This window comes from Sarcophilus harrisii, chromosome 1, assembly GCF_902635505.1.
Source record: "Sarcophilus harrisii chromosome 1, mSarHar1.11, whole genome shotgun sequence".
Lineage (NCBI taxonomy): Eukaryota > Metazoa > Chordata > Mammalia > Dasyuromorphia > Dasyuridae > Sarcophilus > Sarcophilus harrisii.
The window spans coordinates 71,372,092-71,399,617 of record NC_045426.1 but is presented as its reverse complement, the minus strand read 5'-3'; the positions used below and the strand labels follow the sequence as shown (position 1 = coordinate 71,399,617).

The following is a 27,526-nucleotide window of genomic DNA, read 5'->3' as shown; positions in this document are numbered from 1 at the left end:
CAATGAAGGACTCTCAGAGTCCTTCTCTGTCTCTCAGAGTAACCTGTAACACTTTTTAAATTAAATTTTCAATCATAAAACATTTATTTTTCCACCCATTATGCTTTTAGAAAGCAATCATTGTTATGTGGGTCTATTTAATACATAAGTCTACGTAAGTCTTGTGCCTCTTTTATATCACAGTATTTCAAATACTTTTCAAATACTTAAAAGGTCATTACAATGAATTAATGGAAATCAAGTCAATTATCCATAATTATAGAAGATTTGAAAAAAGGAATCAGGATGGTTTTCCCATCCAACACACAAAAACACAATCACAAGTGTCTAATACCCATTTTTTGGTTAATTAATTATATATTTGTATGTATATATAAATACACACACACACACATGTGCACAAACACACACACACACACCTTGTTTTCCAAAAATCTTTAAAACCTTTAAATAAAAAAATTTATAAAAACCATGAAAAACATATCAAAAGACAATGTAGCATGTGATGTTAAAAATACCAAATATAAAAAATGCAAAGGCTGCATAGCATAGCTCTAGAAGAGGATAAATCATCTCAAGACAAGTACCACAATCATTATACTTCTCATTGATTACTCAAACTACTTTGGCCCATGTCATCAGGATATGGCTTGTCCACATCTATTCATATGCTGTCTTGTATGTGGGCTTTCGGTGTTTAGGAACTCCCCTTTGCTTCTTAATTCAAATACTATGACTACTTTCAAGTATATTCCACTCCCCCCCAAATTTCTTCCTTCATGAAGCACATAAATGTTAGTGCATTTTACTGTCTTGTTGAGAGTAGGGGCAAATATATCATACTTTTCCAACACGGCTTATTAATATCCAAGAAGCTACTGGCACTGCATCAGTGTTGTTCAAATTAAAGTTCCTATTGTCTATACAACATTATGTTAAGCACTAGGATGGATGTTATCATCCAGCTATACCAAAATACAGATACTTTCAAATAATACACATCCAAGTATCAGTAAAACACAATAACCCCTGAAGCATCTGTTGGTGATTATAACTCTGAAAGAGTATAGATTGTGTCTTATAAATGTACTACTACCACTGGTGTTTCAAAATTAGCTAACTGAGCTCTCTGGGCAGCCAGGTAGTAGTATCATAGTGAATAGAATGCTAGGCTGGATTCAGGAAGCCTTATTTTTCATAATTCAAATGTGTCCTCAGACATTTATTAACTGTATGACCCTAGGAACGTCACTTAACTCTGTTTGCCTCATTTTTCTCATATGTAAAATGAGCTGGAGAAGAAAATGGCAAATGACTCCACTATCTTTGCCAAGAAAACCCCAAATGGAGTCATGAAGAGTCAGACATGCTTGAAAAAATACTAAATTAACAACTTGAGCTCCGTTGAATCAAAACAGAAAACATCATTTATCAGTTGTTAAAAAGAGGTACATTGAAAACTGGTCTATAACTCTATTCACAACCAGAACTCAAAAGTGCTGTATTCCAGAAACAAATTCTCTCTTTGCCTGACTAATGTAGCATTCTACATTATGTCACAAGTTCTGACCTTTAGGGGTATATTCGAAAATGAAGTCTTGGATTAGAGAGGTGATTTCACTGAGAATTAATGTCACTAAACAAACTATGTCTCCTATTCAGGTGTAGAATATCTACCAGGGAAATGTTGACAAAGAAATGTCTTGTTATCAGGTATGGGACCAGCAAGAGAACTGTATGATAGGGTTCACTTATAAAGAGACTTATAATCAACTATCTTCTGCACTGCCAGGATAAAATATAAAATTCCCTGTTTGTCCTTTAAAAAGCTATTGACAATCTAGTTCCTTCCCACTTTTTCAGTCTTTTTATACTTTACTCTCAAAACTATGTCTCATAATTCAGCAACACAGGATCTCATTGTGCTTTGAACACAACATTCCATCTGTGGATTCCCAACCCTTGATTTTGTGAATGGCCATTCCCTATACCCAGAAAGGTCTTCCTTCTTTCCCTCCTGGCTGCCCTTAAAATTCAGTTTGAATTTCACCTTCTACCCCTAGCATCTTCCATTTGAGATATATCTCTAGCCTGTACATATATCATCTGTGTATATAGTTATTTGCATGTGGTCTTCCCCCATCAGAATATAAGCTCACTGAGAGCAGGGACCATGTTTTTACCTTTTGGTGTATCTATAGCACTTGGTACATGATGATACATTTTTAAAGAATATATAAAATCTTAGTATCAATGGACTCATTCACTTATTTGTGAATTTTCAAAGCATTTTCTATTTAGCTACAGTTTATGAAATATTATTGCTTCTAAAACTTTTTCAATATTCACCTGAAGCTTGTGTCTACGAGAGAAATAATTTTAGAAGAACATCACTGAGCAAATGCACTCGTATACTACCCAAACAGCCTAACCATTGTTTCCACATATATGGTTTCCAAAATATCAATCTTTCATCATGCCTGTCACTGCCTTTCTTGTTTCCTTATGTTTGGATTTTGAGAAGCTAGATCCAGATAGATGATCCTGAATAATGAATCCCCTGAAGGGGTCACATATATTTAAACTCTCACTTTTCAAAGTTATAATTATATATGATAATTGTTTCTAGCCCAATGGAATTGTGGCAGTACAAATTCATAAAATATAACTACTTCAAGGGATTCATTATTCATAATAATCCAGATCTAACTGTGTTTGGAAAGGGAAAAAAATCTATTTTAATTATATTTTACCTTTTCAAAGGTAATCCATGCTTGCAACTAAATAGCTCATAAGAATAGTGGTGTTTAAAAAAAGTTTTTCAGGGAGAAACTTTGTGTCATTAAAAATGCAATATAATTTGCCACAAGAGTTCATTTCAATCTCTTGTACAAACTGCCCATTTGCAATGATTGTCCAAATTATTACTGCTGGAGCAACTATATGGACTGTCTATCCAATCTCATATGATAGTCTGGACAAATAGGCATTCCTCATCCATTTGTTTTTTCCTATGGGAATAATTAAGCCACACTCAATCATTATGAATCTCATTTAGGAAGCTAAGAAATATTTTGGAACTTAATGGAACATAATATTCTTTTGGTGAAACAATATTGTTACAAAGCATAGAATATCACATTCTAGAGTTACAGGGTTACCCAAAGGTTATTGAAAAGAAGTATGATGGCCATGAATGAACTGCAGAATCTTACTAACAAAAAACTGAAGAAGCATGAAAATTTCCAATTAGAGCTGGCTCCAACACTCCCCTTATTTTATCTATCTATATCTACTTAATTAGAAATTAAAATGGATAAATTTTAAAATATTTTCTCTTCTAAAAATAATTATTTTCCAAAACTAAAAAAATTAGTGAAAAGGGTATTTTTTTTTACATGTCTTTGATGTCTTGTAGCTTAATAGAAGATAGCTGGGTTTTCTTATCTGTCTTTACATTTAATTTGTCATTTTAGATGGGAGTATATAAAGAAAATCTAGCCTCCTGCAGATATGAGGTTAGAAGAAGTAGGAGTATTTTAAGAGGAAAATGTCTTAATGTTGGGATACAAAACTTTGCATCAGGAGAAGAGTAGAGATTTTTTTTAAAGCTATGGCATGGGTGTAGTTTTTAGAGAACTTTTTCTCAGAGAAGAATAAGATCCATATGGAATTTATATGGGGTCATAACAGTCCAAATGGTTCACAGAACTGTTTAAACCTTGCCTTGATTATCAGATTAGCTTGTAAATACCTTGCTAACATCAAGATTTTCTGAGTTTCTTCTAGAAGCTATAAAGAGCAACACACCATAGGAAAATATAGTACCTGCCATCAAGGGATTTATAATCCAAAGGAAATGAAAGCTATGATGAATGCATAACTAACAACAGACAACACAAAAAGCATTGCTGAATGAAAAGGAAAACAATAACAGGTCCAAAGAATTGTAGATAGACCCATGAATATGATACAAATCAGAAAAAGTGAATCAGAAAGGTGTGATTTCACAAAGGAGAGATTATAAAGATCTCCTGTGCTACAAGTCAGAGAGTGGCTTTAATAAGCAGAGTTCCTAGCCACAAAGTGAAATTTATCTAAAAATAGTTATCAGTCCAGCTTCCTGAATTTCACAATATACCAACTGTGTTGATGAGGTAAAAATCTATGAAGGTATTTTAAGAGACCACAAATGGCATATTCCAAAAACCTAATATTCCAGAGGGAGTTTTGTCATTCTACATCAAGAGAACTGCTCTTGGAAATTTTAAATCACCAACAAAGCAGAAATAAGAAAAAATTTTCTCCTCTCCTCTGCTGACCCTTGCCCTACCACCTCCCCCCTTTTTAAAGTTTCTTCTTTATTCTAGTCATTAACTTTAATATACTCCTTTAAGTTAAGTAAATAATCTTAAACAGGGCAAAGCAAATGCTGCTCTAAGAGTTAGCTACCTCCAGCTTGCCAAGAAAATGCCATTTTTTTTACCCAAGTTCCAAGAAACTGAATACATTACCTCATAGCATTCCCTGGCTGCACTAACCAAAGCCTAAAATACCCACATTCTGCCTCTGAACCAAGGTCTCCAAGACAACGAAGTACTGCACTACTATGGCACTCGGTAGACCACATTATATTAATTCCATTTTAAAATTCCCAGCTTGAAAAAAAAAAAGGAATTGTCAAATTATAAGCTTATAACTTAATGATATATTTTTCCTTTCTCTCATACCTTGGAAGAAATTTAAAACAGGCAAGAAAAGAGTATAGTTATTCTATAGAATTGGATTAGAAATCAAACCATATATTCAATTTCAGCAAACATTTATTAAACACACGGTATTCTGACACATTGTAAATATGATCAGATAAGCATTCAATCCATGACAACACCTGGTTTCACCAACATCAACTTCACCTAATTCATAGTCACCTAAATGGCTTTATCTTAAGAGCCTCTCCCTGCAATCCCCAGAATCAATAAATGTGAGACTATAGAGAGATTCAATCAGGGATTCCTGGTAATTCCCCAGGGTTTATCAGGAAAAGAGTTAATTTGCAGGTTCTGAGAGAATGTAGAGAGATTCTTAGAGTGAGCATTCTATTATTTCAATTCTAGTTTACAAAATCACCTAGCTTATAAATAAGCAATGGAACACAACCATCGCATTGGAATTATCATTTTTCTCCATCATAATGTCAATAACACCAAACATGAATCAGGACAGCAAATCTGGCATAAGGGGATCTCAGAGAAACCTCTCCCCACTTAAAAATAATTCATTTTTATTTTAAACTTGATAAACATCAAATAAAATTAACTTTTCTATAATCAGCACAGAACTAAAAAGGATGGCTGAATGCAAAACTGTAAGTTTCTATCATATACAGCTTGATAAATTCCATTAAGAACTTTCAGAGCTGGAAAAAATTCACTTTTGAAAAGTTATGAGCCCAGTGAATTTCTTTCAACCATTAACTTGCAATGGCTTATAATAACTGATATTTAAACAGCGATCTAAAGTTAGTGGAGTCTTCTATATACACTATCTCACTTGGGGTCAAAGAATTTGGCCTTTGTCACTTAGGACACATGTAACTTTTAGCAAGCCATTTAACTTCTCTGATCCTCAGTTTCCTCATCTGTAAAGTTAGAAGGTGTGACTAGGTCCCTCCTAATTCTAAACCTGTGAAATTATTAAGCCTAGAAGAGTAAATCAATTTGTTTATGAATGCTCAGGTAGCCTATGTCAGAAACAGTACCTGATCCATGTTTTTCAACACTCAGTCCACTATACTACTCTACACCTGCCATGACAAAGATCTGGATTTAAATTCCACCTGATTCCTTGAGGAAAATACAATGAGATGTCAAAGAAGCTTCAGAGAACATCTAATTTATTCACATCCCTTATTTTTGGGTTAAAAAAAATCCCCCAAACAAACAAAAAAACCTTCCCAAGTTAGAACTTTTTCTCTAAGACCACCACTCACAGGTGGGATACAATTTATTTAAGGGTAAGGAATGAGGGGTAGTCTGAAAAATACAAAATAAGACTGATAAAATATTTTAAATATCTCTTGTTATGGCTCTATGATCCAAATGATGAATTTATTCATTATCAATAAGGCAAGATTGCCTTTTCAGCCTTGACTTCTGTTCCACCTAAAATCAAATTAACTATATATTTAAGTTAAATAAACTGGAACCACTCTGTAATGCTTCTGCATTGAAAAAATAGACTCAGTATAAAACACTTCAAATTTATATATGTATGTGTATAAATATGTATATGTATCCATTCATATATTAACATAAACACACATATACGCACATCCTCTTTTTTGAGAGGGAGAGACTAGGGTCCCACAGCTGATATGTGTCTACCTAAAGACCAGAGAAATAGAAAATGAGTGGTGGAGCTGAAATTCAAAACCAGGTCCTCTAATCTAAGAAAAAAACTCCCAATACTTAACTTTACAGACATAAAATACCACCTAGTGTCCTCACAATACTAAGTTTGGGGTTGGAGGAAACCAGTCACTATAATACATTAACAAGAATGAGGAAGAAGAAATTACCTATGGCTGTAGTTTATCAGTAACTGTCCAACAGGTCATCAAGTCCTGTCTACTCTACATACTACCGTACTCTGTCATTATAACTATTCTACACTAAAAACACAATGATCCAAAGTATGGTCTGACCAGAGGCAACCCTCTTTTCCCAGTTGAAAAATAAAGGCAACATCCCTGTCTTTTCTTACCTCTCTCAGAAGTGTTTTAAGAACTACATGAGAAAACATGTATAAAATCATTTGTAAGCATAAAGTGCTTACTAAGATGGTTCTTGAAATGAACTGAAAGTAGGGAGAATCTCAGGATACCAGAAAACAAATCCAGTAGAATCAGGTCCAGTCTGGGAGCAGCTTTTGGCTACCTGGATTTTTAATTATGCTAATGCAGATATACTGGCTTTGTACCCTACCTCATCTTTCCTGAAGGACAGTAGCTATTTTGTGCTGCCCCTCTGATATCCAAAGCATCCCCTTGGATGCAGATGCCCCCCAAAAAAAACAAATGTTAGAAAGGCTCTAGATAGTCTGCATTTCCTCAAGTTTCATTTCACGGAATTCTTTTAAGTCATCAAAAGCAAACCCCAGGAATCATTTGTGATAGCCTGGACAATTCAAGGAAACTGTTAGTCTATAAAACATTTCTTCGATTTCCAAGTACCCAAACAGTGTCATCAGGGCATAGTGTTATCTGAGGGCATCATCATTGGTCTCCAATCTATTTCCTAAAAACAAGATCAGCACAAGAATGGAAGTTATGAGTTCTTAATAAAGTGCTGATCTTGAGATCAGGAAAAGCTGGGTTGAAACCCTGCTTGTCACACTGCCTACTAGCTGTGCAACTATGGACAATTACTTAATCTAACCCAAACTTCCACAAATGAGGCTGGTAATACCAGTCTATGAAAATATTTGCCAAAAGTTTTTTTTTTTTTTTTTACCTTTTTAAAAAAGCTCAGGTAGACTGTAAGCTCCCCAAGAGCAGAGCTGCTTCCAGTTTAGTCTGTTCCCTAAGGCTACTTTACCTGGAATTGGTGCACCATATAATGTTAAGGTACCTAAGCAATAAAAGATAGATATCTCCTTATAATTAAGAAACTTTCCTTCCAGTGCATCAGGCCATCATTTGCAAATGCTAGATGATAACTGCCTGAAAAGTCACCACAAAAGGGCAGAGCCCAACAAGCTATCTTTAAATTTAAAGACTTCTGGGGTAAGTGTCCATTCTTGTTAATCACTGAAATAAAATGGACCACACTGTTCAGAAGTCCCTCCTCTCCAGCTAAATGATTTCCTGAGGAGTTTTCTATTCGACTAAGTAATGGAAGTCAGTTTACCTTTTTAATTACCATGCTCTACAAGGAGAAGCAATTCACATAATTAGGCTTTATAGATTGCATAATTTAGAAGCTAATTAAGTGCTTGAGAATGGTGGGGTATCAATGACAGAATCCAGAAAATAATTTCACATAATCAGCATGGTTAACTCCAGTTGTTTTACACTGTGAATTCCATTCAGTTTAGTTCTATAAATGGAGCTGGATTTGAGGTCAAAGGCCTAGATTCTGACATTTACAGGGTATGACCTTGGATCAGTTAGTGAAGCTTTCTAGATTCTACATTTGTAAATGAGGAGACTGCACTAGGCAGTCTCTCTATGGTTGCTTCTATTTCTAAATCTATGATCCTATAATCCTATGAATAAGAATTTATTCAATCCATACTCTTTGCCAAAGAACTGTTGATGGGAACACAAAAACAGAACTGAAGTGGACAGAAGCTTGAGGGGTAAATATTCTCCTAAAGAGGAGAGGGAACAACATGTATAGAAATAAGTAAATATCACATATACAGTGACCCGAAAGTCTTAATCTAGCTTTGAGCTATTAACCTGTCACAGATGACCACAAGTAATCTACTGGCAGAAGAAGGTGTTATTGGAGATATTATTGGAGAGAAAACATCTACACTACCTGGGAAGCACTTGAGTGGAGCCTTCAAAGGAGTCAGAGATTACAAGGGGTGGGTGGTGAGGAGAAAAAACAGATGACAGAGGAGAGAGCTGAATGAACAGTAAGATATAGATATAGATATATGTAGCAAAGGATGGAAACAGGATAGACTATGGACAGAGTTTAATGCAGAAAGCAAATAACATTCACAAATAATATGACACATGACAGGCATTAAACTGTTATTGTTGAGTAGTAACTTGGAAAAGCAGGGGTCTTGTAGTTTTCACCCTCATTCATTTCTTCCTTTTTTGAAGCTCAATAATTCCATTGTGCTCATTTTCCCTTCCTCCTTTAGTCTTTTATCCTGACTTTACCATGTTCAATAAGGGTTGGAATACATGGCCTCTGAGGGGCCTCCCAACTGTGGGATTTTGTGAGTCTCCAACCTATATTCAAGTCTGCCAGACCACTCACTACCTGTACTTCAGTTGAATTCAGGGATAGATATTCTTAAACCTCTTTTCCAATCTATCTTTCTCTCACTGAATCTCTAGGAGGCTTAATTCCTCAACCACAAAATGAGGGTAATCTCACCTGCCCTATCTCCCCTCAAGGGATAGTTATGAGAAACAAATAAGATAATGTATGTAAAGCACTTTGTAACCACAAAGCACTATTTAAATCCAGGCTATTATTATTATTGTGCTGCATTGTAATTAAGCAAAAATAAGCAGTTCATGAAAATGACTATAATTAGTACTTACACACAGCCAAACCAAGCGTTTCTGGGTATAGCTTAGGTTAAGGGAGGAGAGGACACCAGTGGGAGAAAGCAGACTTCGGTGCATCGTGCCACTGTGAAGTCCTTTTGGCTAATTAGAGATTCATTTAATTTAAAAAGCATATACCCAGGAAGAGAGGGAGAGTAGGAGCCATCAGCCACTCACACTTTAGTGCTACTAATGAGGAAAACAACTTGATTAAACTAATCCAAAAGAGGAAAGTGAAAATTCTCAGAGGGGTGGGGAAAGATGGGGAAAAGGAAGAAGAAAGAGATAATTTGGAAATTAGGGGAATATAGGTCTAGAAGAAGAGGTACTGGATAGGCAAAGGACAACTCAGAGAACAAGGAGGGGAAATGTAGCCAGGAGGTAAGAATGAGACCATGGATAAAGATCCAAATTTTGCTTGAGGCCAGTCCTGCCAACTCCTTCAGTTCCTCAAAGTTCCTTTGCCATAAGTCTCAGCCCAGGCTGTCAGGCCCGTCAGGTTCCCTCCTCCCTTTCCCCTCAGGTTGTATTCCTAGCCACTTAAAACTGGCCCTACAGGCTGAGTGGGGCAGCCAGGATGATTTAAAGGGAAATATCTAGCTCAAGTCCCGCTAATTACAGTTTCATTTGGGTTTAAAAGCAAACATACCCGGGCAGATTGGGGAGTTTAGGGAGGCGAGGAATATCTCAGGTCATCACTTTTGGAACATTAAGATTTAATTAAAGCACATCATAAAGTAGGGAGGCAGAAAGGTAGAGGTAAATTTTGAGACAAAGCACTTATTAAAAGAGTTGGCTGGGGATGGGAGAAGCATAACGGACAAATGTAGGTGGTCCGAGGACTGAATAAGGGTGATGGGTGCATGAAAGGAGGAAGACAAACTCCCCAGAGTGAAGCAGTCTGTCGTGTCAATAGCCAGGACTTGAAGGGGAGAAGAGGGGAAAAGACAGTTTCTTTAACTCTCAAAACATTTCCTACTCATTAGAAAGAAAGCATTTTCTCCTTAACACCATCCTCTTTCCCCCAACCCAACAAAAAAAATGGCTCATCCCCCTTTCCCTAGCTCAGCTGGCCACTTGGCATTTATTGGGGACTATCTGCTTGCCAAACTGATGGAGTTTTATACTATATGTGACCCTAGGAGCTTTCATCTCAACACACTCTCATCAATAGAAAGCAAACTAGGCATAGTTGTTAGTGTGATGACTAAAGGAAAGGTTTTGGAAGCTTTTCATTCATTCATTTTATTAATTTTGTCCAGTCCTAATCAATATTTACTAACTGTTTAATCAAAAGGAAGCCACTTAAGTCTTCTTGCCTCAGTTTCCTCATTTACAAAATGGAAAGAAATAATAGCTAGAATATGTACTTTTTAAATAATCTCAGTGAATAGAGTGATAAAACTCAAAAAAAGACTTGAATTCAAATATAGCCTGAGTCACTTATTAGCTGTGTGATCCTGAAAAAATATGTTTCCAGTGTCAGTTTCAAAATTTATAACAATAGAATTTACCTCATAGAGTTGTTGTCAGGATCAAATGTGATTAATAGTAAAATACTTTGCAAATCTTGAAGTATTATTAATATTATTATCATCATTATTACCATCAGAGCATCTTGAAAAACCTTAATTCATTTCATATAAGTTTCATATCAATATCAGCTATTATTCTTATCACTGTTCAAAAGTAGCTAGTATAAGATGGCCAGCTATTAAATCAGAGACATATTTAAACTGTTATGTATTCAGTTAATTCAATAAGCATTTATTAAAGTTCCTAGTACGTACCAAGTGCTGTGCTAAAATATAGACTATGTAATCTTTCTTATTCTACATATTCATACACATCTAAATATATATTATATTGCATATACTATAATCTTTCTTTACATGTATTTTCAATACACTATATAATCTCTCATTCTATATTCTATATATAATGTTAAATATATATTGTATATTATATGTGTTCTTCAATCTTTCCTTATGTGTATATTCTATATTGTATATATACTATAAACCTGAGCTTTGGGAGGATTGGGAGGGAACTTTGGGATGTATTTATGAATATATAGTTTTCATATGAACATACACTTTTAATATTTTTGACTTAAAAATTGCTAAATTGGCACTAAAAAACCTAAGATTTAACATTACTTTGAGTCAGAATATCCACAATTCCAATTTTACATAAGATATTTACTACTTTTGTGTTCTGAAAATATGTTTCATTTTATTAGATTTTTCTGATAATAAATATGATTTGCTTATGATTTCTTCTCCAGACCAAAAATCTCAAACCAAACTGAATCAATGCTATATTTCAATTCAAATCATTACTTAGTGTTTAGGGATGAGAAGGCAATGTATTCAAATTTTCAGTACCTCCAGGAATTAGACCCCAATTTCATATATACCTCGTCTTTGGGTTTTACACTACTTTTCACTCAATAGAAAACCTGTTGGAAGAGAAGCACTAATATTCCAAATATCTTAGATTTGTAGTCAAATGGAATGGGTGCCAATCATAACTCTGACACAACTTGGATAATCTTGGACAAGATTTTTAATCTCCTGAAGACTCAGTTTCCTCAACTGTAAAATTAAAGAGTTGGAATCAGATTGCTTCTGAGGTCCCTTACAACTCAACATCTATTAATTATATCACCATATTCATTTGCCAGCAAGCCAGCTCCAATAACACTTCCTTAACTATGTAGCTCTAGGCATGAGTTACTATTTCCAACCAAACTGAGATTCACATGTAGAGGCACAATATTCATTCTGTGCACACTAGAAGCTCTTGTAGTAGAACTCATTTGTCAAGGGATGCTCAATGAATATAAATTCCCTATGAACAAGAAATTTGGAAAATATAATAAACATGACTTGTTTACCAAGTAGGTCTTCCAACAACCATCCCACCATTTCTTTGTCTGTTTCTCCAAGGGGGCAAGTTGTTATTTTGGCCAGTTTAAGTAGCCCATCATGCCCAATGCATTTATCTTACTTGTAAAGCACCTTCTGGGTACTGGACTGCTGGAATCCACCTCTGATCTGGTAAATTTTTCATCCTGATTTCTGAGGCTGTATTAGAATGTCATACTGAGACATAGAGAGGAGAAGAGGTAAGGCTCCCAAAGTCCAGGGTAAAGCTCGGGATCAAATAAAAAAAAGTGACTATTAGATCAGGCTACCTCCAGCATGGGAACAATGCTGGATAATAATTAATCATCCATTACCATGCGTACTTTGGATTCAGTGATAGATTTTCTAAAAAAAAAAAAAAAAAAAAATCAGTGATTTTGGGGGGGATTGATTTACAAATTCTATATGATCTTTCATTTCAAAGAGAAAGTTTATAAACTTACTAATCCAGAGAGTGTGTGGCAATCATAAAACACACTTCCCATTTAACACAATAATTGGTCATACCTAGGATTTTGCCACCCTAATTACTACCCCCTTATTACTCAATATTGTATTCCTTTACTAACTTGTGTAAAAACAACTTTGTTCTAAAAAAAAAAAAACTAGTATTGCATTGTTTTAAAGCTATACAACATTGTGTTCTACACATAGCAGAGCATCTACAAGATAGGAACTTTTCACCTCAAGAAAGTTACTATCTGGGGAAGCTAGGTAGTGAGGTGGATAGAGCACCAGCCTTGAAGTCAGGAAGATCTGAGTTCAAATATGACCTCAGACACTTAACACTTTCTAGCTGTGTGACCCTGAGCAAGTCACTTAACCCCAATTGCCTCAGCAAAAAAAGAAAAAAAAAAAAAAACAGAAAGTTACTACCTGCCAAATTAGTATCTAAGAATTTATTATTACTCTGTGCTAATAAATTATTTTTTCAATTCTTCACTTATCAAATGAAAGCACAAATGCATCTACTGCAAATTCTTCTCAACCCAGTTTTCCTTTAACTTCCACTCTTACCGAATGTCCTCCAAAATAAAATCACTAAAAAATAAAGGGACAGAACGATTGTTTGGTATACCACATATTTCTAATGATAATCCAGTATTTATATTAAAATCATGTTATTTTATTGTGTAGACTGCTTATTTTTAAACTATCACAATTGAGCCTTAGGTCTTCAACAAGCTATCTTAGGGGCTTCCAAAAGTTTACATACATAAAATAATCAGATTCTAGGGCTAGAACAGTTAAAGACCTTGGAAGCCATTTAGTCAAAACTTCTAATTTTATAGGACCAAGACCTAGAGGTTGTGTCTTGTTCATGTATACACAGGTAGTAAGCATTGCAGAGATTTTCCTTTTTATTTTATATCCTAAGAATTATGCTTCTAACAATTAAAAATCAAGGTTAAAAGATACTAAAGCTTCATAGTCCTCAATATCAAGTTTCAGGTAAAGATTGATGTAAAATTTAGGGGGTGGAGAAGGGACATCTTCTGGCCAAAATAAAAAAAAAAAAGTTTTCCATCTAGTTTAAGTTTAAGGGAATCTGGGATAAGGAGTTCAGGAAAAAAAAAAGGAACATTGTGTTCTGGTAAAAATAAGAGAAAACAAATTGAGTGACGTGTTCCAAAAAAGGAAGTAGTTTTGGATGAAGAACACTGAATGGACATGCGATGTGTTTGCATCATGGAAGAACAAAACAGTTCTTAGGTGGAACCTACATCAGGCAATAAAAATTATAATTAGCAAGAGAAATTTAAAGAAAGGATTGAGACTTAAGGAGAGACTGAGTAATATAATCCTAAGCAATAAGTGGGTCCAAGAACAAATTACCAAAAAATATTTCTATCAAATATAATAACAAGACAACATACCAAAGCTTTTGGGATAAAGCCAAAGTTGTCCTTAGGGGAAAATTTATGCCTCTCTTTTGTCAACAAAAAGAAGATAGTCAATGAGTCAAGCATAAAACTTTTTTTAAAAATCCAGAAAAGCATCAAATCAAAAAATCCCAAACACAAAAGCATAGTGATATATTTATCATTGTTAAATGTTGTATTTAATAGCAATCATAGATAAATGGTAACAAAATATTAAGTTGATAAAATACAGAAGTTTTTTTGAAAAAAAATTATAAAATACACAATTGGATGGTTTTAAGAGAAAAAATTAAATTAAAAAAAGAAAAAGGGAATTTTGTCCATGGAGACATGGAGAGAAAGGATATAATGTCTCTCCATGGAGAGAAAGGGTATAATGAATTGCCTAAGGGCAGAGATAAAATTTTATCTTTCATCTTGTCTTCCCACAAAGCACCTAACATACAGTAAGCACTTAATAAATGCTTATTGACTAATTTCACCATTATATCCTCTCAAATATCAATTTTTAAAAAGAGAGGAGACAGTTTAGTGTCTAAAAAGTAGGGTTTCTTAACTGAGACCATAGGAGATTAAAACAGTAAGACAAAAGTGTGGAAGGTACAGAAGAGGCAGTTTCTTAGTCCCATTTCTACAAGTGATGATTCTCTCAGAACCACTCTTTTTTTTCTTCTGCAAAGTGAGCTGATCTAAAATATCTCTAATATTTTCCCCAGGTCTAAAATTCTTACTCAGAACCTAAAGAAAGCCAATTCTTAGGAATCAAGGTATTGATGGACAGATTTTCCAAGAAAGGGATGTCTCTAAATAAGCAACTAATAAAGTGGTCATTTCCCAAAGCAGAAGTATTAAGAAGAATTTTTATCCAAAGAATTTCAGGTTACTTGGCAGGGGTGCCAAAGACTTAGGTAATTCACTACCTTTCCCTTTCCTTCTTTCCCTGGAAAAAACACTAAAAGCACAAGTTACCATACAGTCAGGTTTGCTGCCTTAAGAATCCAATCCCAAGAGCCAGTGGCAGGCATCCAGGCATGGAGGAGTGTTTAGAGAGCAGAAACATATTCATGGGAAGAAAGTTATAAACAGGGTTCATTAGCTGAAAATTTTTCAAAATCTTTCTGAGAATGTTTTTTTTTTTTTTAGCTAGAAGAACCAAGTGTCCTGAGGTAAAGATACTTTTCATGTACTACATGGGAATTCATCCTTCCCATTTTCGGCCCAAATACCCTGCTCATGCAAGGCAGGATACATAGAAGCCTGACTCACTTCTCCGTGTCTCCATGCCTTTCCCCACCCTCCTACTCTTTTATTATCTGCACACTCCTTTTCCCACCACAGTCCAAAGCCATTCATTTTGACTTCTCCAACAACTGAATTTTGCTTTCTGAACACTTTAATTTTTATAAACATAAAACCACAAAGACTAATTCTCATTTCTTCTTTGATGTTGCTCAATTCTTTGGAATAAGAGTTACATCTTATGGTAATTTTTTAAAAATGAAAAAAGTTCTTTTTAAATTTTGCATTTTTAAAGATTACTTTCCATAGACTTCAGTCAGAGGATATCAATAAAGTCACAGAAGCTCGAACACATGAAAAAGGGGGATTTTGAGTTAGAAGTCTAAGAAGACCTAATTTGATAAAATGTTTTGGATGGCAACAAAGAAAAATAACTTGAAAACTAGTACAGAAAATAGATAACAATTGAAAATTCCTGAATTTAATATTCACAATATTAGAGAATCACTGATTCTTACCATTCAGAGCTAATTTGATGTCTGATGATAACTTGGATGTGATTAGGATTATAGATTTCAAAGTGAAAAAATGGACCTTAGGGACAACTCAAGTCCAACCTCTCTTCATTTTACAAATAAGGAAATCAAGGCACAAAATGGTTCAGAGTTTGTACAGCATTTAATCCAAAGTATTCCTGATATGGAGTCCAATACCCTATCATTATATTATATCCCACCTCCTGTTCTCCCAAGGACAGAGAGAGAAAGAGAAACAAAGACAGAGACAGACAGATCCAGACGTACAGAGAAAAACTGTAGTTAAAGATATACACAGAGAGACAGACAGACCCAGACACAGAGAGACAGATAGACAGACAAAGATATACACAGAGAGATAGACAGAAAACAGAGGGAGAGTAAGAGAGATGCTATACAAATGTTAATCATCATCATCATCATCATCAAAATCCTTAACTTCCTTCCAAATCCAAGACCTCATACCTAAGGCCTTTCCTGATCCCTTTAAGTTGCTAGTGCTTTCTCCCCCTTCAAATCACCTATTTTCTTTCTTGTTTAAATGTTACTTTTGTCTCAGAAAAAATGTGAGCTCCTTAAGGGCAAAACTATTTTTTCCCTTTATTTTTTTATTTCTAGTGCTCTTGGCAACATGGCTTACATACAGTAGGAACTTAATAAATGCCTACTGAATTCATTATTCCCACCTTCCCCTGATCTGATTTGCTTCTTTGAAAGACATAAAACCAAGGTCCAGCTTACAAATTATATCACAAGTAGTAATCAAATGTTTCAAACTTATAACATGTTTCTCTAGGAAATAAATTCTATATAATGTAGCTAGGTTGTCAGAACAACCAATAAATCTTTTTTAAAATGTAAACTATATTGTTAATATAAGGCATATTAATGATCTCCATTTACATAATAGAATTTACTTAGTATATTTATATGGATACAATTATACATTGAAAAAAGGATGGTTCGGGTGAACACTTTTAACAGAAATTTCTATTTAGTTTTCACCAAAGAGAGATGTGGAAAGCAGGAGGATTCTGACATTAACTACTCCTGCGACATCCAGCAAATCAGTTAATCTCTTTGATGTTCAATCTCTTCATCTACAAAATGAAAGAATAAAATCAATTTAATTTTAAAATCCCTTTCCAGTTCCTTGATTCTACCTAGGCCTTGAAGTTAAGTAACCCCCACTAAAGGATATGAGGGGGACATTGAAAGTATAAGGAACAATCCTTCAGAGATAGGTCTCCCTACTCCCATTTCACAAGTTTCTTTAACTCATTTATTAATTTATAAGGCAATTTATTAAGGCAAGTCAGAGGCTGCCAACCTTGTGAATTATATCCAAAAACATAAATGTAATGTATAAATCAGTAGATATAAATATATAAATCATATATATCAAATATCTATATCATATATCAAACATATAAATTATGTATATAATTTATACATATTGAGTGTGTGTGTGTGTGTGTGTGTGTGTGTGTGCGCGCTCGCGCATGTGTGTGTGTGTGTGTGCGTGTGTGTGTGCATGTGTGTGTGTGCGTATGTAAAATGAAGGGCCAGGACATAAGATTATTGGGATATCAAAGCAAATTGAAACCTTAAAAAAATTACATGAATCAGTTTTCTATTACTATTCATTGTATTAAAATAGCTAGACTTACATCATGCTTTCTTTAAATTGCTATCAATTAAAGCCATAAAGCCTAAGTTTGCCTACCAGTCTGGCCCCAAGACAAGTACAGTAAAAGCTTTGTTAGCTTGCTAGAAGGGAGGGAGAATGAACGGGAATAATCAGATTAGGTAAAAATGTTAACTTTATTACATGTAAAATATTTATTTTAGTTAAAGATTCACTTGAGTAAAGACTATTTATTATTAGACCTTGGAAATGCTCATGGAGTATGTTCCCTTACCTTGAATTTCCTCCCAGTTTTCTGGCTCTCTACTTCCCTTGATTTCCACCCACCCCATCTCCGCAGGGGGTAAGGGGGTTTTGGCCTGGTCCTAGTTGATCTTGTATTAACTGTATCTCATAACCTAGAATTCTCTCCTGCCTCGTTTCCACCTTTTGGCTTCCTCCAAGTCTCAGCTGAAGTCTCACCTGCTGTAAGAAGCCTCTCCCAACCCTGCTTACTGCTAGAGCCTCCCCTCCTCTCATTACCTCCAAATTGGAAAGATTTGCCCTTAGTTTATACAGAATTTTTGCTGTTTTCTCATCCGTTAGACTGTGAGCTCCTTTGAGAGCAGCAAGTATTTTTTTTCTTTGTACCCCAACACTTAGCATCATGTCTGGCACACAGTAGGCACTTAATAAATATTAGCTTCCAGATTTGCAAGTTGAATTGAATTGAGTTGAGAAACTGGTGTAGAAAATCATTAAAGAGTAAGAAAGCATCTGTTACCTGTTATTATTAGCAAACCAGATAGAAAATTGATTTCTAAGAAAATAACTGGCATCAGAGAATAATATGATCCTTTTCTATCTACTTTCATTCAACCCCTGCTTTAAACAATCTAACATTATATTTTTATTTACTACAAGTTTTATTTTTAGTGACTTACAGACATCAAGAATCTTTCTCCCGTCCAACCCCTTTCACCTACCATACTATCGAGCCCCATATTAGGCTCAAAAATAATTTGGAAAACAGGATTTCAAAAGTATTTTTATATGGAGTCCACAGAAACAGTATTTTATGTTGCTATTAGATTGCATTAAGAAGGGAATAAATCTATTTGCTTTCCTTTTAATTTTTGCATTCTCAGTCCATTGTACAAAAAAGGTACTTAAATGCTGTTTGGTTTGCTGGACTGAATTTTTTTAAATTAAGATTACTAAGGTCCAGAAAGCTTTCTCTAAGGGATTGTATGCTAACCCGGCCAGATATAGTCTGATCAAATACAATTCAATTCAACAAATGTTGATTAAGTCTTATGATGGATAGATGTAATTAGATAAGACAAGTACACTTGCAAACTATATGTATATTTTCATGGCTTTAAGGATGCTTCAGTTATCACAAGGCTAAAAGAAAGTAAAACAGGACCTTGGGAAGAGCCATCAATAAAAGAGAAGAGTTACATAGTGGAATAAATGGAACAAAACACTATGTAACTCATTTACTATCATTACCCAAGAACTTAGGTTTCTGTAAGTTAAAAAAGCATTCATGAAGCACTTATTGCATTTTAGGAACTGTGTAAAGTACTGATATTTTGCCTTTGTTTAAGTTCATCCATCAGGACATCTTTTGACAAAATGAAATATAGTAGGCTCTACAACAAATTAACAATTTAATTAGAATTCACATATAAGCTAAGATAAAAGTCATCTCCCCCTCTCAAATTTTGTTTAATACCTTTAGATAGATATTTCATGTGAAGGAAAAAATGTTTAAAATGACCCTGGGGATCAGTTTTTACAAGTCTTTTCACAAAAGTACACAGACTTGGGTTCTCTGGTTCTCTTAACTGCTTCTTGAGAGGATGGTTCTGTCTAAAGAGATCCTCCTGAAATGTTTTACCTAGCAAGTTCTAACACAGTTTACCACAATGAAATTAAGACTAACACTGCACTTTGTCATGAAGTCATGTTTCCCATCTATTTTAATAGGCCCTGCAATGCTGTTATTCTTTAGAATGGGAAGAAAAAGTTATTCAAAATCATAAGAAAAGAGAGGGAACAGCCAATAGTAAGACACTATCGAGTGAGTGAGATGGTAATAGTGAGTTTCTCCAAACATTTTTGGATGTAATTACCAATCGACAATCCCTTAGCCCTTATTCAACACAGATGAACCACCCAATACAGCCATGTTTTCTTCAAGTTAAGCTATTCCATCCCATCGGCTTTGGAATGTTCGATCTCTGATCAATAATTATAAAATTTGGGGATAGTAGAAGTAGGAGCAGGTGCCCATTTTCTCTGGAGAGAAAAACAACTGTTTTTTAACCTTGATGCCTTCGATCTATAAAAGGTATGACTTTGGCCTTAGAAAGAAAATATATTCAAACTCTAATCAGAATGAATTTTGCTGTTAAGAACTATAAAGGTAGTTTCTCATTTAATAAAGTATTATTGTAGAAAGAAGGGAATCCTGTAGGGATATGTCACAGAAGACTCAGAAACATAGACCATGTAGTCTAGTTCCCACCACACTTTTTTTTTTTTTTTAAACAAATAAGGAAACTATGTCCCAGAGATGGTGACTTGCCAAGAAGACAAAGGTCTGCTAGTATTCAAACCCAGGTGTTCTTTGAGTATTAGTTCAAATTCTGATACTAACTTGATGTGTAACTATGGGCAAGCCATTTCTCTACCTTAAAACTCACTACCTTCCTCTAGTTTATAAAATAAATAATAATATTATTTATTTTATATATTAGATGTATTATAAAATAAAATAAGGGGCTTGGATTAATATTCCACCTGTAATATTAGGAGTCTTCTGTATTAAAAAAACTTATTCCATTTGTATATTTAATGAAATGAAATCTGGTAGTTTCAAATTATTATATCCAATCAGACTTCAATTTTTAAATAAACAACACTGGCAGTTGTTGCTCAGCCTTCATTTTCAAAGAGGATCCATGATATTATAGAGTGATATCTTGTTTCCACGTGAATTGGATTTAAGTAAGGCAAACCATGAGCAAAATCATTCATTGCACTTTCTTCCAGAGTCCACTGAAGTCCAGAGCCAAAGTAAAAATCAAGAAGAATGGCAGTGGCCCAGGATGCAGTGGCTGACTTGGTGTCTCTGATGACTGACCAAGCTCTAAGTGCTTCACAGAACCTGCTTCAGCTGCCTTTGCGGCCACTGGAATAAATTGTTCTCATCCACATATTCCACTTGGGGAAGTCTTCACACATTTGGGGTAGACATCTCCCTAATGCACCAATGGAGTTGAGGCTTGTTGATTGCCCTCAACTAATTTAGCCCTTCTGCTAACATGGTTTTACCAGGACATGGTCACTGTGCATGCTACATCTTAATCCTGGGCAAGTTATTGGCCCTGTTTGCCTCAGTTCTTCATCTGTAAAGTGAGCTGGAGAAGGCATGGCAAATCACTCCAGTGTCTTTGCCAAGAAAACCCCAAATGTGGTCACAAAGAATCAGACATGGACTCAACAACATTACAATGGACAGAGAGCTGGCTTTAGAGTTAGTTAGCAAAGACCAGGGATTAAGTCAATTACCCCCAGGCAAATGATCTAAAACTCTAAGTCAGATAAATTACCTGTCTACCTCAGTTTAGGGAGTTTTCATAAAAGGAATTGGTTTCTAGAGTAAATTTCCATACCTGGAGTTACCTATATATATTAAATCCCAGGTCCAAACCAAACAAACAAAAAAATATACTATTTTTCTTGGACTTCTAAAGCTGCATGCTTTTTTGGAAGAAATGTTTCATTTTCTTAATTAAGTTTATTCTGCTTAAAAAGATCAAGGTCAATTCTATGCTTTTAAAAAAAACGTCTTTTAAGCTAACTTGGAGCTGCTGTTGATAATCGGCTACCAAACAGGTTAAAGATTTGTGGTTGGTAAACTACTATACTTTAAAACTGAGAGATCAACCAGTGTAACACTGACTTCGGGAGGTAAATCTCTGTATCTCGTGATGGGCACAGATGTACTTTCCCTGAATTAATTAATAACCTCAGTCATCTAGAAAATCCATTTAAACAATGCACTTCATTCTTCAGCCAGGCTAGTTAATAAGACAATATGGTACTTGGAAAGAGTCCTGGCTCAGGAATCAGAAGACCTATTTGTTGCCTGGTGGTAATGAGAGGTTAAAAGACATGCCTGGGGTCATACAACCAGTCTATGTGAGAGCAAAGACTTAAAACTAGTCAGTCCCTCGTGATTTTGAGAATTCTCCATCTACCATGCTATCCTGCCACTAGCTACAAAGCTACTAAGAGAGAATTTGTTGTATCCCTCGTTAAAATTACCTATGGAGAGGCAGCAGGACATCACGGAAAGAACAGTGGCTCGTCACTTCACAATGTAGATTTGTTCTACATTTCTGAAAATTCTGTGGAAACAACAAAAGTTGACAAATCTTCACAAGACAAAACTGTGAAGAATTAACTAATATGTTGGATAATAAAATAAGCATATAAAAAGATTCTGAGTGGTTGGAAGAATAAGCCAAGTTTTAAAAATTTAATTTAATTGAGATAAATGTAAAACCAAATTTGGGTTTTTGTTTTAATGCACAAATACATAATGGGGAAGCTGAGACTTAATACCAATCCTGGTGAAAAATTTTTAAATTCTGAGTTAACTTCAAGCTCAATATAAAAAATAAGCACTATAACTTGGCTATCTCCCAAAAGTCAAGGTAATTCATTTAGGCTGCATTAATAAATGCATACTATCCAAATCAAGAGATAATTGGTACTCTGTATATCTGATCACTGCTACAATCTTACATTCTATTTTGTATACTGCATGAGGGCAGGTCTGTTTTTTGTTTTCTCTAGCACTTAGAGAATAGTGCCTGACACAAGAGATGCTTAATAAATGTTGACTGATTGATTGATTAATTGATTGATTTTAAAAGAAGGAAAGCATCCACAAGTGGTTTACCAAACCAGATGGTTCCAAAGGGAAGACAGGTCTGAAGTTAACATTTTAGTTTCCCTTTCAGGCCTCATCTCAACCAGTATTATCTTCCACAAAAGAATACAGTGGTGAAATATTAGAAGTGCAGCTCACCACCTTCCTTAGAACTTCCAAACCCGTATATGATCAATAGTTCAGAGGTGCTAAAATATATCAGAAGAAAAACTCTAATATGACTCTAATTTCTGGAAAGATGCACAATGGCCCTGAAAAAATAATTTCCCAAATCTATTTTATTCTGCTTGATAAATTACTTTCCCACTTTTATTGATGGACGTCTAAAATAGTTTTATCATTTCTGCTCTTGATAAAGGTAACCATGATCCCATTTAGATACATAGTCTTGTTCTGGATTATGACCATCTGAAGAGAAAAAAATTGCAATACAGACTACTTTGCACATAAATTCCACACTAAATCAATGCAGATGAACTTCTGAGATTCTTTTAATACCAAAGATATAAGCAAACCCCAAGAAACAATGACTATCTGGGACTGCCAAGCCACAAGAGAGCAGAAAGGCTTCCATGAAAGAAGTCAACTGTTTAGAATGGGTGATTACATGTAAGTGAATGGAGTTGATTTCCTGGAGTCAATAATCATTGGAGTTCATAAGAAATATTTACATATAGGAAAAGACACAATTAAGTTATACTATAGAACTCCAATAACCTAACCCTATTCCAAAACTAGTAAGAAACTAAGATCTGTTTCTTATTAAATTAAATTCTATTTTTAAAATGATGTTTCTATAAAGCACACAGGCAATAAAAAGAAATGATCAAATATCAGGTTGGTAAAAGAAATTTAAGACTAAAAGACAAAAAAGCTTCAAGATAATTTTCATAATCAGAATGTCTTCTATTCATAACGTTTTTATAAGTAAGACAGATAGGTGATGTAATCAACAGTAAGGTCATATCAACTATATTTACACAGCTGCAAGATATTAAAGATGGAAAGGTAAAATATCTTGTAATAAAGTACAAAGTGTGAAAGGCAAAGTAGAAACTGAATAAAGCACCTGCTGAGTAACAGAAAAGGTTACATGAAACATTTTTACAGTCATATGTGATGTGTGTCAATAGGGCTTAGTCACTTCAATAGAAGGAAAACCAAGAAGCTCAGTAACTAAGTGATTAACCAATAACAAAAACCATGGTTGTTTTGCAGAATGTTTGTCTTCCATGGCTTCATTGGCCTCTCATATTCATTAAATTCAAATTCTATCAAGATTTTCAATCAAAATACTACATAGTATAGAAGTGCATTTTATATTTGTATAACAAAAGATGCTTCTAATTTATAGAGCAAAAAGTACAAAAGTTTAAGAAATTCAAAGGGAAATAAAAAGATTATTTAATTTTTAGGAAAAACAACTTTTATCAAATTTAATACAGCAAGAATCACAACATCCTGTACAATCCTCCTCTGTTTGTCATTGTATATGGATATATTCATTTTTGAGGGGTCTTTCTTAAATTCAAAATGAATTTTTTAAGAAGAGAAAAAAACTGTCACTTAAATAGGATTCAAGTTTTAATTAAGGAAATCCTTCCAACAGTCCTCAATTTGCTATAAAAGTATACAAGCACTAAATGACCTTTTTTAAATTTCAGATTTCCCTCAATGACCCTCTTAAAAGGTAGTACTTACAAACTTGCATAATACTCCAGACATGGTCTACATGTGCCAAATACAAAAGGGGGACTGTTTCCTTTCTGTCTTTGATGTATATGGAGTCTCTCTTTTAAAGAACTTTTTAAAATTTTTGTTTAGCAATAGAAAAGATGAATCAAAGGACAAGGATATTTTAACTACTTTCTTTACATAATTCAAAAGATACCTGGAATAGTCAGACCAATTCACAGCTTCACCAACAATGCATTAGTATGACCAACTTTACATAATTCATCCAAAATTTAAAATTCTGGATTGTTACTTATTTCACAATCATCAATTTGCTGTTTGTAAACAGAAAAGTCAGGGCTGTTTTGATGTGCATTTCTCTTATTAGTTACCCGAAACATTCTTTGCTAACACTCAATAGTTCTTTTCAGAACTGCTGGTTCATATCTTTTTACCATTTCCCTAAAAGCAAATGGCTTTTAGGTGTGCTGATTTCATTTATGTAAAAGCTTTTCAATTTTATGTAATCACATTTGCTGTTTTATTTTTTAAAAATAGCTTTTACCTTTTAGTCAATGATATGAAAGATATTTAATCTCTTTTTTTCAAATTATTCATTGTTTAATATTTGTCATCTATCTATTGCAATTACCACTAACGGTTATATCTATTTGGAATGGCACAACATCTTATGTTCAATTGATAAAGTTACAAAAGCTATTCTACCTGGAATCATCTGGAAAACAGTCATTTTGGATCAGCTCACAGTTCACTCCTTTAAGTTTCAGATTTTGTTAAACAAAAATAAACTAGTTGGATGGAGATATTTATAAAATGCATTATATACTTCTTAAGTTTCTTATGTCTCTTTTGAATGGCACAACATCATATGTCCAATTCATAAAGTTACAAAAGCTATTCTACCTGGAATCATCTGGGAAACAGTCATTTTGGATCAATTCAAAGTTCACTCCTTTAAGTTCCAGGGTTTCTTAAACAAAAATAAACTAGTTGGATAGAGATATTTATAAAATGCACTACACACTTTTTAAATTTTTTAAGATACATAGTGGCATCTGTATAAATATAGGTCACAGAATTTAGACATGCAAAGTTAAGATATCAAGTACAATCCCCTCATTTTACAGTTGAGGAAATTGAGACCTACCAGAAAGCATAAATAATTTGCCAAAGTTACACTAGTAGCAAATCCAACATGAGATTAAATCCTATAAGCTGAGCTGGTTGGGACAATAAAAGAAATAATTATATACAGTCTCTGAGAAAGGAAGGTCAAACTCCTATTAGTTTTAGTTAAGGACTTAACATCACAGGCTTAAAAACTCTAGAGATCACCTCATCTAACCCTCCCCCCCCCAATTTTACCAATGAGTATCCTAAAAGTCAAAGAGGTTAAGTGATTTTCCCCTATATCACACATATAGTAAGTGGTTAAGCCAGCGCTTCTGCATTATACCAAGTTACTTTAACCCTTGCATTATGATTCTCAGCAAAATCCCAAGTGCAAAAAAGTGCTCAACAAAATTGGACTTCCAGATAAAGGGGCTATTTTATAATTAGGAAATAAGTGCCTGTTTCCAAGTGAGGCAAGATCCCATACCAGTGCATCTACATTTAGAAGTCCTGCCCACTGACATGCTTATAGATCCTTCAGTGATGGTCAAATAAGGAACTGGTTAAGAGCCACAACATCCAAAACTACCTTGTTTCCAAGAGAAATTCTTTTTCTCTTCATTCAACATAATGCTCAGAAATAGGATAAAGCTTTTTTTAGGAACTGTCAAACAAGAATAAGCTGCTTACTTTAGGAACAAGTTAATCAAGTGAAAGCAATAAATCCTCTTTGCCAGGGAGAGGTAACAGGTCAAGGAAAGTCACAGTTAATCTTTCATTCTAAATAACAGGTGCATTGCAAAGAAATGGCTAGCTAGCCATTGGTCACATGGGTCAGTGAACTCAGTGGGTTTTTATAAGGAGCTCTTTCATGACTCAGAAATTAGGGGAGCCACTAAGAGAGGTGTATCTTGGTCTCTGAGGCACCTTAGAAGCCACATCTGCCTGTCAGCCACCACCCAAGAGAGAGACAGGTTAAAAAACAAAACAAAACAAAACAAACCTGCCTGCTGAATTAATGGCATATGGAGACAAGAAGAAATTGGATATTCTTCCATTAGCAAGGAGAATTCAGGCTAACTTGTGGGAGAAAAAAAAATAAAGATTTTTGTGCCTTACTGGAGAATTTTACCAACCTCTTACAGCCTCATTTTCCCTGTCCTGGGAGTTAATGTGACAGGCTTCCCTTTTTAATCAAAGGGGATAGTTGCAACAAAATACACACAATGTTTGCTGAATGGATGAATAAATTAATGAATTGATCTCAGATGTTAGAAGCAACCATTGCAAATAGCACATTTCAATTACCATCAACACTGTTTCTCTTCCTGGTTTAGTTAACTCATGAATAAATACATACAGATTGCCAAATATTTTGGAATACCTGTATAAATTCTGCTAGATGTTGTAGGGTATATAATGAAATCTAATGGATAGCTCAAAAGTTTATTTGGAACCTAGAACACATTTCCCTAGAGAGATATATTCAAATATACAAATATATGATTTTATTCATTCAGGAGTTTCCTCCAATGACATAGCCTAAAGGCATGTCTGCCTATTCTAGTCTGCATCATTCTGAAAATTCTCTGCAGAATCATGAGGATTCTGGAGCCTTCTTCACTTGTACCAAGATAATCCCCTGACCATCCATCTTTTATTGCTTTTACCACAAGCCATCTTCTCATCCTCTTGCGCTATTCTTTGATGAGAGCCTTTACTTTTTCTTTAAGGATTTTTCATTGGTGGTAGTTCACACCACCTTATACCTTTCCTCAGCATGATTTAATTTTAGATCTTTAGAGGAAATAGTGGTATTCCAGTTTTCATAATCATGCAATATTAGTAAAATTTTTCTATCAAAAAGATGAACTTTTGGTTTTATGGGAAGATCAGAATAAGTATAAGTGCTTCATTCCTCTCTCCTACTCCTTTTTAACTCTGAGTCTCCAGCTCACTGGTTATATGTTCCAGATACATATACTTAGTGAAAAAATCCTACTGGGAATCCATTCACATGCAAATAGAAATTTGGTTCATTTTGTATTGATACAGTCCACACTCCTCTGAGGGATTACAAATCTTCCAGTAAACTCTGCAGTGTCTTGGGACTTGATACAATCAACACAATGTCATCAATAAATAGAAGCATTTCTGAACTGTGTTAGATCTCTTTTATCACAACAGAAAATACTTTTGGCAAATACCCATTATCCTGTTTTGAACCTCACCT

At 34.5% G+C, this 27,526-nt stretch overlaps 1 protein-coding gene across 7 annotated transcripts in view; it reads right to left on the bottom strand.

Moving 5' to 3' along the window:
• Nucleotides 1-27,526, bottom strand: part of GRB10 (growth factor receptor bound protein 10) — a 263,879-nt gene that overhangs the window by 124,333 nt on the left and 112,020 nt on the right. For 2 of the 7 annotated variants that reach the window (XM_031957208.1, XM_031957207.1), the window contains one exon: nt 21,855-21,937. The exons of the other annotated variants lie outside the window; for them this stretch is intronic. In XM_031957208.1, the coding sequence (XP_031813068.1) occupies nt 21,855-21,876 (22 nt within the window). In that variant the 5' untranslated portion in view covers nt 21,877-21,937. The remainder of the gene's footprint in view (nt 1-21,854; nt 21,938-27,526) is intronic. 7 annotated transcript variants of the gene reach the window in all.